At 38.2% G+C, this 12,327-nt stretch overlaps 1 protein-coding gene across 1 annotated transcript in view; it reads left to right on the top strand.

The window, feature by feature from the left end:
* Positions 1 to 7,705: 7,705 nt before the first annotated feature.
* The window catches only part of ZNF385D (zinc finger protein 385D), a 268,932-nt gene continuing 264,310 nt past the window's right edge, over positions 7,706 to 12,327 (top strand). Inside the window, exon 1 of the mRNA XM_030009653.2 lies at positions 7,706 to 7,989. Within this exon, the coding sequence (XP_029865513.1) occupies positions 7,980 to 7,989 (10 nt within the window). The 5' untranslated portion in view covers positions 7,706 to 7,979. The remainder of the gene's footprint in view (positions 7,990 to 12,327) is intronic.

Raw genomic sequence — 12,327 nt, forward strand, 5'->3', positions numbered from 1 at the left:
ACTGTTAATGTTGTGTTCGTCACTGTATATACTAGGAACTAGTTGTAAAACTCCCAGGAGGTCTGGAGTTGTTAATCCGGATGTCTTATCAGCTTATTCTCTGTCTACATCAGCACTGGTGTTAATATTCAGGGTTGCCCATCTATTTCTTCCATCATTATCTCAAACAACCTGTCTAATAGTTTAAATGTATGTTTAGGATAATGCCAAATTAAACACACTATATAAATATGTGATGTTATTTATGCTTCAGTAAATTATTTGCACTCTAGATAATTTGAGATTTTTGTCAAATTCATGTAGTCACCCAATACCAAAATAACATTGCTTTTAACTTCCAGTCGGTATCCATGTTCATGACAATAACTGGCAGCGACTGACTGAACAGCATTAGAGATATTCTTTCTACTAGATAAAAATAACAATTAAATCGGTACCACACAGTCTTATATATTCTGCTAAACAAGTATAGTAAGTCAACATAATTCGACAGTTGCTTTGGGCCAGTTAGGTAGCTGATTTGCAGAGAGTAAAGGAAGTGAAAGAAAAGACATAATCCTCTTTCTGTTAAAGTCATTGGCAAAGCCTACACACTTTTTGGACCTGAAGGGTACCTCAGATGTTTTAAAAGTATGTTTGTCTATGCACAGAGATTTTAGAATGGCATTTTCTTATTCATTAGATATGCTCCATTTGAATGTTAAGGACTCTCTTTAGGTAACAGACATGATTTAATTAATTTTTTGTTGTTGTTGCTGTTAAGAGAGTCAGCATTAGGAAGGGTTAAGCTATGTTCTGTTCACTCGTGCACTAGTAGCTGTTGTGCAGGCATCATGGTTGTTATCCTTTGTAACCCAGAGCCTGATCTTGTCCATAGATTTTTTCTAATATTTTAGCATGGAAACCCTCTTCTTATAAGTTGTTTTTGTTTTTTGGGTTTTTTTTTTTTTTTCCTGTTTATTTTCCCATTTTTCTTCTTCTAGACTTTTTACATTTTTGAGGAATAAGAAAGTTTGGATGCCACCATGGATAACAACTTTAAAATTCTGAGCAACAGGTCCAATCAGAGCCTTAGGAATACGTTTGTGAAATTTGCATAGTGGAGGAAAATTACATATTCACAGAGTAGTTACTGAAAAGTACCGCAGAGTCATTATGCAGATCCTTGCTCTTTGATTGGCTGATGATAGGTTTCAGGCAATCACAGTAAAGGGAATGGCACATTATGCAGTTATTTCAAAATTAACTTGTGCAAATCAGACATCTATAGTCAATCAGAATGCAAGGAAGTAGATAAATTTTAAGGAAAGAAAAAGTAGAATTATTTCAGCAAAGTAACAACCCTTGTGATCAGAAGTGATTGATGTGTCTTTACTGAAACTTTAAAAAAAATCATCTTCCAAGAATGAGAAATCATGGAGAATATCAGTGTAAAGGTTAGGCCAAACTATACAAAGGAGTTTTGGGGATTTAGAAAAAGATACACCATGTTTGCAAGTTCCACCTACGTGGCCATTTTAACAATAACAGGTTTTAGTTTTGCTGTTAATTCGGAGTATAAGATATACACTTAAAGGCTTGGAGATTGCATTTTGTGGTGGGATGTTCTCACGATGAAGAAACCTTTTCCCTTTGTCTCTCTGTTTCTTTGCCTGGACACCCTTTGAATTTATTTTTCCTGAAATTGTAACTGGGAAAAAAAGTCCAACTAGCAACTTGAGCAGCTAGGCAATATGCAAACATTTTAAAGGTTAATTTGATATTGCTACTTTTGTTCATTGGTCTTGTGTGGATAAGATCAAGGAAATTGTGTGCCCTAACAGCTGCTTTAGAATAGTTTCAGGTTGCTAAAAACTGTGAGGACTTCATTATCTAGTCTGTTGCTAGAAGGCTGTTTTTCTCAAAATCTTATAGATGAAAAAAGTTTGATTAGGAAATGGATTCCAAGAAACATATAGCAAATTTATGTAATTTGAAGGTTAATACCCAGAAAGGAATTAACTAGAAACTGTTTTTATTCATATTGTGTTTGTCACATAGAAGGTGATTTAAAATTGCAAAAGGATGTAATTTGTTACTTCTTGAAAATCTTCACTGGAGAGCCAAGGTTGGGTTTATCCCCAGACCTTTCTCTCTCATTTTCTTGTTAAGACTCTTCCTTAATTTTCTTAAATAAATACTGAAAATGAAAATACTGACTGTTCTATGCATACAAGTGCATTTATTTAATTCATCCCCTATAAGGTTGATCTTGGAAAACAGTCTTCCAGCTCTACTTGCTGGTAACTTATTTGTATTTTTTAAGCAGGAGAGGCCTGCTTTTTAAGTCCCATCAACTTCCTATTTAGTGGTGCTGGCTATGAAGGGATTTTTGTGTTACTTTGGATAAATGGGCTCAAGAAAGAGAATAGCAGCTTTGCTGATTTGAAACTCTCCATCTATTTGAATCAATTGAACATCTGGCCCTGTTTGGCTTTCCATTTGATGATTTTGTTTAACTTTTTGTTTTTGAGATATAGGTCTACCAGAAAATTCAGCCCAAATCTGAATATATATGTAATGGGTGAATAATGGAGACCTGCTGGTATGTAGAACAAAGACATTGTTTCTCATCATGTTATTAAATGCATTATTCCAAGTATGGTTTTGTCCTGGTTTAAGCCCAGCCAGCAACAAAGCACCATGAGGCCGCTCACTCACTCCTACCCCCTGGTGGGATGATGAAGAGAAAATATAAAGAAATGCTTGTGGGGTGAGACAGGGACAGGGAGGGATCACTCACCACTTATGCTCATGGGCAAAAACCAGACTCGACTTGGGGAAAAAACAAAATAAATTCAATTTGTCTCCAGTCAAATCAAAACAGGATAATGAGAAGAAAAACCAAGCCTTAAAACACCTTTCCCCCACCCCTCCCTCCTTCCTGGCTCAACTCCTCTCCCAATTTCTCTACCCCCTCCCACCAGCAGCGCAGGAGGACGGGGAATGGGGGTTGGGGTCAGTTCATCACACGTTGTCTCTGCCGCTCCTTCCTCCTCAGGGGGAGGACTCCTCACACTCTTCCCCTGCTCCACCGTGGGGACCCTCCCACGGGAGACAGTCCTCCACAAACTTCTCCAATGTGAGTCCTTCCCATGGGCTGCAGTTCTTCACAAACTGCTCTAGCGTGGGTCCCTTCCATGGGCTGCAGTCCTTCAGGCAGAGACTGCTCCAGCACAGGCTTTCCCATGGAGTCACGGCCATCTTCGGGGGCATCCCCCTGCTCCGGCGTGGGGTCCTACCCGGGCTGCAGGTGGGCATCTGCTCCCCCGCTCCCCTCCACGGGCTGGGGGGGGACAGCCTGCCGCCTCACCACGGGCTGCAGCGGCATCCCTTCCTCCCCCTCCTTCCTCACTGACCTTGCTGTCTGCACAAGGGTTTCTCTCGCATCCCACTCCCCTTTCTGCTGCAGGTTTCCCTTCTTAAATCTGTTCTCCCAGAGGTGCTACCACTGTCGCTGATGGGCTTGGCCTGGGCCAGAGGTGGGTCCGACTTGGAGCTGGGGAAGCTTCTAGCAGCTTCTCACAGGAGCCACCCCTGGAGCCCTTCCCCTGCTACCAAAACCCTGCCACACAAACCCAAAACAGGTTTGTACTGTGCCAAATGTAGCTGCTGGACCTGATATCCTTCCAGAGTCTTGTGTAGGACAAGACTGCTTCAATGTTTAGGCTCCAGAAATAAGATTCCAATTTTAAATGTAACGCTTAAGTTGTGTTCCTCCTTAGTGTTACAGAGAGTCTATGCACTAATTATATAACTAGTCTGAAAGTTCAAAGATCTGAAAAGTAAATCTAAGCCTGTGGTACCATCCTTTGGCTAGAATAATGTATTTTCCATATATGGATTTAAGGGAAATAAGTTCTGCATTTTCATACTGAAATAATGTTCATAGATGTGCAAATAAAAATTACAGGTAATGGCTAATTACCTGTAAGCCATTACCTTCACTATACTACAGACATCTTGCAAAATGTCGTGGTTTAACCCCAGCTGGCAACTAAGCACCATGCAGCCATTCACTCACTCCCCCCCAGTGGGATGGGGGAGAGAATCAGAAGGGTAAAAGTGAGAACATTCGTGGGCTGAGATAAAGACAGTTTAATAGGTAAAGCAAAAGCCGTGCACACAAGCAAAGCAGAACAAGGAATTCATTCAGCACTTCCCATGGGCAGGCAGGTGTTCAGCCATCTCCAGGAAAGCAGGGCTCCATCACGCCTAACGGTTACTTGGGAAGACAAAGACCATCACTCCGAATGTCCCCCCCCTTCCTTCTTTTTCCCCCAGCTGTATATGCTGAGCATGACGTCGTATGGTCCGGAATATCCCTGTGGTCAGTTGGGGTCAGCTGTCCCAGCTGTGTCCCCTCCCAACTTCTTGTGCCCCCCCAGCCTCCTCGCTGGTGGGGTGGGGTGAGGAGCAGAAAAGGCCTTGGCTCTGTGTAAGCCCTGCTCAGCAGCAACGAAAACATCCCTGTGTTAGCAACACTGTTTTCAGCACAAATCCAAAACATAGCCCCGTACTAGCTACTGTGAAGAACATTAACTCTATCCCAGCCAAAACCAGCACAGAAAATAAGGATTCTAGATATATTGAGAATTCAGCACTGAATTTGTTGGCACAATATTTGGCACTCCAACAGAATCAGCACACGTCAAGTACAGAAGACTAGTGTCTTTTCAATACTGCTTTTCACTATCTCATCATTTTGCTGTGAGTCTCACAAAGTGTACTATGTTTGTTAAGCTCCAGGTGCTGAACTCTGGGAATGTAACCTTTGAATGACAGCTAAAATAGTACTAGAAAAGTGAATTATAGGTCTCCAGTGTGCGAAGAAAAAGTTTAAAAGATTAATACAATTTGCCAAGAAGGCAAATGGAAAACACTAACTGTTTTCTACTATTTCTTGTTCCTGTATTTTTTTTCCTTTTTTTTTCTTCCCTCCAGGGTCCCTATGGGTCCTTTCCCAAACAGCAGAACTGTTGGAGTTTAGCACTAACATTCACAGAAGGTTCTAAATCTTCCTGTTGCAAAGAGTTGGGGGAAGTAGCATGAGTGCTAGGCACATGGAGCTCTAGATTTGGAAGAATGAGTCTTTATTGGAGTGTCACTGTACTACTTTTGGGAAGTGAGCAGTCAGAATGAATTAGCTACAGGAAGACTGCACAGAAAAGCTGTATGAATTAGTTTATCCTTTCATCAGGCTGTCTTCAGGACTGTGTTAGGAAACCTGTAATTCATAGCGCTTTTTTTTTTTTTTTTTTTTAAGTCCTAGTAAAAACATCCTTATTTTTCTTTCAAGCCCTGTTCCATCAGGTGGAATATTCTCAGAAGGACTCCACCGATACGTCTCATACAGCTGTTGGTTGCACTAAAAGGGAAGATTAAGATCTGAAACTTCCTTCATTTCCAAACCCAAACTGCATCCAGATTAAGTCCAGTTCAGTGGCATAAATTGGTGGCAGAACTTGTATTTTTAAATATTCTTTCTCTATATTTTAGATTGATGTTTTATTCACTTAAAAACATTTGGATTACAATATGTTGTAGATTTAATTACATTTAGAATATCAGGCTAGCATGATTGACTTCTGCTCTATGTTCCCTTCAACGTTTTTATTAGCACATGTCTCCAGTGAATACACGTTCTGTAGATTGTTCACCACGAGAAGAAATGTAGAAAGTAACACAAAGGGCAAATTGTGTTATTGTTGAGCCACAGAAATGACTTGCTTTGAAGGGCTTAAGTGACTGAGATAGATAGCTTAGAGTAAATTGCTATTTTAAGGTGCAAAGGTGCTGAAATCTGCTCCCTAATATGTGATGCTGTAGTACAGCATATTTCAACTTCCTTTGCAATGAGCTCTGCCACTCATTCTCTGCTATGAAGACAGTAAACAATGACTGAAACTTAATTACTGTTTGACTGGCATTCAAATGGCTGTGGTTTATGATGGAAGGTTTTCCTATTTGTAGTCCATCAGTTGTCATCATAAAATATTCTTGCACTACTTGGTATTTTGACCAATGTTTGGGTAAGTATTACTGCTATAACTTGCCACAGAATTCCTGTGGGTCAGAGTGGTAGTCCCCTTTTTCACCTTGGCTGGCAACTAGGTAATGCCATTGCCCTTGTGTGCTGTAGAAACTCATTCCTCTCTATTTCTGAGTTTTGTCATATGTAACGTAATTTACTAAAAATGAATAATTCAGGAATGACATCAAAATTTTGCAAGATGATACTTATTGTAAAGAACCCTACAGAGAGATCAGTGCTAAATTAGAAAACAATCCTTGCATGACCCAATTTCTGCTCCTGCTCCTTCTCTAAATATTAACCATGGTAAGACAGTGTGGCAGGTAAAGGCACAGGCCTGTTTTGTAGAAATGGCAAAGAACGAACAGAAATGGAAATTGTGAATAGTGCCATGAATATTTGCACAGACGAATTCAATTAGTATCAACAGAAAGGAATGTCAGTGTTACGGGAATAGCTAAGAGTTGTGCACAGCAGGAAAAGGGAGCATGGGTAGGAAGAGTGAGAATCTAACACTAGGAGACTTTTTCAGTGTATTTTATGGTAAGTTGAGGGGGAAAAAATGGACTATTGTCGGTATCATCTATGGTTCAGATCACATCATGTTAGGCAAATTTCTGTATGCTCTGCTTATCCTGCCAGTACAAAATTGTTTGGACTAGAAAGGTTACAAATCTTTGTTGGTAAAGGATGGGTTCAGAAGTTGGAATACAATCAAAATACAAGTACTTTTGGATAAAAAAAAAAGAAAGTGAGTGAGTAGAATGGGATTTATTTTTAACAAGTTGAGACTTGTTAATAATACAGAGGCTGTACATTATTTCATTTTCATAGTTATTCATGCTTACTTTGTTTTTTGAGTATACAGAGCCTTTATTTCAATGAATAGTAAGTCCTGTTATTCGTAAAGGAAGTCCTCATGTATTGCGGCTAATGTTTAAGCTTTTAAAAGAAGTTGTTGTGTAGGTCAAGAAAACATAAAATGCTCAATATTTCTAGGCAGTAAAATGCCAAAGATAAATGTCAATTCCACATATCAGGTTTTTTTTCATCAGCTATCTACAGTGAATAGAAGATTATGGAAAAAAATAATAAAAGAAATACAGATTTACCACCATTTTTCTTGCTTATCTCCTAGAGTAGCCATTAAAATTGAATGTTGCCTAGTTATTGTCGGGTTCTCCCCCTACTGTTTGTGATAGCTTTAGAAGAAAATCCTCTATATTTTATCATTTAAAGTTCCTTTATATGTAAGTTTACCTACAACAAAGGCAGGAGAGTAATTTTAATCAAATGTGGAATATTAGATGCCAACTGCAGCTCATAAAAGCTTGAGAAAAAACCCCACCATTTACCACATGGTTTTCTAGATGCTAAACTTGCATTTTAATGGGAAAGGGAAGAGAGCTTTCCTGTTCTTCAGTGACACTAAACCCAGGGGCTCTAGTATGCCGCAGCTGAACGCCTCATGGAACGCAACGTGAAAAGCTGCAGATTAACTGTATTTATATGCACTGGTTTGATGTAACATCAGCTTGCTTGAATTAATGTCCTGTGACAAGCCCTCCCTTGCAAACGTTTAGAAGCAAACTGTTTCTTTGTCTACAGTTTTAAGCTTGGCTACAGCCTCTGGTAGATTCTGCATTGTTTCTCACATACTGTTTTTTGGACAAAGTCGAATCATCATCTATGAAGGACTAACTACCCAAAGGGTATAAACCCAATTGCTAGTGGTTTATTCAGCTTTGACACTTCTCAGTGTGATCTTTACTGCCTTTTGTAAAATAAGCAGGCAAGGGAAAGGCTCCAGAGACTTTCTTCTATTCATTTCTGTAATAGTTTTCTTGCCACGGGAGGCTTAAGAAGATTTGTACTGCCTGCTTTCTTTTCATTAGCAGTGAGTGCAATGCTGTTGGGTAAGTTAATGTGTGAGACTATAAAAAGCAAAACACAGGAATTTGAAGAAAAGGTGTATTTTCTCATTTATCCATTTTTAATGTTATTTTTCTTGATTTATTCTGTATAGGATGCAGAGAAAAATAAAGTAACATGTAACAGTTGAGATATTTTCAGTTGTTCTCAGCCAGACAGAGAATTAGAATCTAGCTGTAGTCTGTTTCTTGAATGCAATACTATGCTTCACTGTTTTTTGGCAGCAGCATGTTAAAATTCTTCTTATTAGACTGACAAAGAAACCTGATTGAATTTTCAACACCATCATACTTCCTGTCATGAAATGTAATAATATTTAATGATTTATTTGTATTTCTGTATGCAACAAAATCTTTGAGCCTTACTTTGACCACTGTATGCACTAACCTTCTATGCTTAAATTACCATTAAATTATTTACTCTGTATTTCATTCTGAATGTTTACTTTAATGAAAACTGAGCATGCTTGTTGAGTAAACCCCAAAGTTTGGCAAATGGATTTATACTTTCCTTAGTACAGTAGCTATTTGCATCAGATTAAAATTTGACTCTGTACGGAAGCACTTCAACAGTCAGTTTTGTGTGTTGTGACAGTTAATGTGTAAATCTATGCTATGTATACACAGGATAACATTTTTTAAAAATTAATACCATACCATCATCATTGTTATCATTTTCCCAAAATGATCATAAAATTTTCTCATAAAATTTGCTATGAACAGTGCAGAATGGGTAATGAATATAAATTAACCTTAGAGAATAATCCTTTTAGAGGGCAAGTAATACAGTTTAGAATTGTATCTGATGGATTGATGGATGATAACTCATGCAGGACATGTATGTGTTAAGAAGAATGAACCTGATGATAAATGTTAATAGTCATTAAAGGATTACTGGATGCCACATCTCTGAACTTTTTAATCATGCTGCTCATCAGCAACAACTGTAATCTTCTTTAATATTTTTGTTGTCTGGTGTATTATGCATGCTTGTTGTCTTTTCCTTTGTCCCTCAACACACACTTAAACTTCTCTTCTGGGATATAAGGAATACAGTAATGACTTAGGAAAAATGCTGGTAACTCAGCTGCAACAATTCTGTAGGATTTATCTTCTTTTTTTTTTTCTTTTTTTTTCTTTTTCTTTTTTTCTTTTTTTTTTTTTTAAGAGGGTAAGAACAACAACTGTTCTCTGCTTGGTAGACTAGTCGTTCAAGATTTATAAAGCCATTCTTAGTGAAATGTATACAGATAGTGTGGTTTTTTTAAATGCCAAGTTTTATTGGTTTTTTTCCAGACAGTTACTAGTATAGTCTTTGACATTTTGAAATATTCAAGCAGAGGTAACTGTTGATAGATATAACTCAGCACTATTTCATATTTATAGAAATCACATTACCTCTAGCCATACTTGTCAGCAGCTCTGCTCTTTTGATTCCCAGTTGCCCAAGAACTGTAGCTGGAAGCATTGTCAGTATGTGATATCATTAATCAAGAAACCAGTTATACTCTCTTTTATTTTTATTTGCATGCACATGACTACAAATTACCAGTCACAGTTATTCAGCCCTCAGAAGACTGTAGACACTACCTGATGGTTTACCTGTATTCTATTTGTGTTGTTTTAATAAGACAGAGACATGATTGACTGGAAGCTAGCATAGATCATAGCCTAAAAATGGCCCTTACTCATAAGAAGTTGTATAGGGAAGTAAAGCTCATTTCTTAGAGAAGCATTTGGCTCTCAGATGGAATTTATTATAATTTTGTAAGATGCAGTTCTTTATTTTTTTGTCCAGAAAGTATGCCTTTTCCCATAGTTGACCTTACTGGTATTTTTGTTAGCTATAATAGGTCGGTAATGATTTGGAAAAGAGAGCTTCTTGACAAATCTGAAAGTCTGCTCAGTCGTGGTGCAGGGGCAGTTACAGTTTGCTGACCAAATTCTATCAGATAACTCCAAGATCTTGTTCCCTGGCATAATAATCAGAACATCTCTGGATAGCATGTGTGAGCAAACATACATAGAAGCAACACATGAACACATTTTTTGAAATTTAATATGATTAATCTGTTGCCTTCCTTATGAAATGTGCATTGGGGCTGTCACAGCTATTGACGTTTTTTTTTCATTATTTTCTTCCATTCCGTGCATTGATTTATCTTCATTAAAAGTTTTATTCCATGGTAAGCATGGAATAAAATTATTGCATCACTGAAGTCAATATCAACATTTAGCACCTGAATAGAGTCAGTTTATCACCATATTATCTTTATGCAGTACTCCAACTGCAGTGTGGAAGGCAGAGGAAGAAGGGAGAATTGCTACAGTGATCCAAGCTTGAAGTTTTGGAGCCATACCCTATAGAAGTGGGCGGTGACATAGAGGTGCTTATACTCAAAAAGAATTCAACATAATTCTGATTCACTCCATCTTCCTCTACCTTTCAAATATTTTGGAAAGCATTTAACTTTAAAAATGCAATGTAGTACCTTGAGAATGCCATTTGTAAACTAATAAATATGATAGGTGTATTTCTGCTGCTGCAAGCAATTATGTGGGCTTTTCTTTTTTCCTTTTAAAGCTCCTTGCTACATGCAGGTTTTTGTAAGACATTTTATAATTATAGAAAAAAATCTTTTGCATAGCCTTTCAGCATAATATAACCTGTAATAATTTTTTATAGGGACTATTTTTAACAGTCTCCAAGGACTCTGATCAGCGTTCTTTATTCACTCAAACTCCCATTGAGTTCAATAGGCGTTTTCATGATTAAAAGAACCAGTAAGGAATGGTGAATAGAGTTAGCTTATTCAAATGCAAGAAAATCTTTTAGGCTATATTTTCATAGGGGAATTAACAATCTAGTTATTACACACAGAAGAAGCCTAAGCTCTCATGTGGTATTTGGGTGCCAAAAAGATGGCATCTACTTTTTTAGAGCTATTTGTTATTTTGACAGTGTGGCTCCAGGCTACATTGCACTGGATAAACCCTTAATTTTACATAACAAATAATGAAATATTGCTGCTTCACTGCCTCTCTTCACATGATTAAAAGAGATTAACTTTGCTTAAAATCACTTTAAATTAATTCCTGATGCTATACCTGCTATTGAATCTTACTGTTGATTTTTTAAATATGTGTATGGGATTTTTCTTCTCCCTATAACATGGTCCTTGTTATAGCACAACGACCTAAGAGCTAGTCATTTTGGCATATGGTATGACACATTTTAAGGGAAAGAATGATCAAGAAATGGGCAAGTAGCTTGGGGAAGAGTTCCTAATGTTCCTTGTGTTAATCAGGTGACTCCCAAGGCGACAGGGGGTCCGGAGAGGACAGTTAGAGGGCCACAGAAACTCCCAGAAAGGGAATGAGGAAACCTGCATTTACCACAGTATGTCTTAAGAGAGAAGGCTGAACAATTTTGAACAACGACAGAGCAGTATGGGAGACTGAAGGATACTTTGTGGGCTGGGAAGCTTGCCTGAATCCTGGCAGACATTGAAGATGGGTTGTGGAGTCCGTTAATAAAAAGGAAAAGCATGTAAGATTATAGCCCAAAGGAGGAGATGACATATGAGAAGAGCTTTCCAGAGATATGAAATGAGTCTTCCAGAGGTAAAAGGTGGCTCAAAAGGAGCTGGAGTGGAGCTAGGAATCCAAATACATTGGAGGAGAAAGAGTTTGGGTCCACTTTATAAAATCCCCAAGAACATGTTTTGTACTGTGATTTGAAAATTCCTTGGTAAACCATAGCATCAGCTGAAGGCACAGAAGGCATCTGCAGGACCATCTATGCCACTAGAGAATATTGCAGGGTACAAGGATGCAGATTGATTACAGTTCTTTCTGCTCTCTAGGCTAACTGGAAGTGAGTTATCCTTAGTCCGAAAGTGATGTGCTTATGTTTGTGTGTGCTGTCACCAACTAACTTTTTTGTGTCGTGCCATGGCAAATTGGCTACACAGATTCCGGACTGGAGCTCTTTCGATACCAGCCAGGTTGGAGAAAAAGCAGCGGGGTAGACCTTCCTTATATTATCCAGGACATCCCCAGAGCACACCCCTGTGCAGTGTGATGTTTCTTTGAAACAACTGCAGACAAAACTGTCTAGATTGCTGAAGTATGCAAGAGAAGCAGTCTATTAGTGCTTTCAAAGGAGGTTCGATAAGCTTTTTTTACATAAGCATTTAGATAAATTCTGTTTATGTAGAGAAATTATCAGATAAAAGTGGGATTTTCAATTTCATATCAACACTTATCTATTGTAGGAGGAAATCGTATTTGTCTTCTATTAAAGTAAGTGGTTCACAATTA

The sequence above is a fragment of the Aquila chrysaetos genome, chromosome 3 (genome assembly GCF_900496995.4).
Source record: "Aquila chrysaetos chrysaetos chromosome 3, bAquChr1.4, whole genome shotgun sequence".
NCBI lineage: Eukaryota > Metazoa > Chordata > Aves > Accipitriformes > Accipitridae > Aquila > Aquila chrysaetos.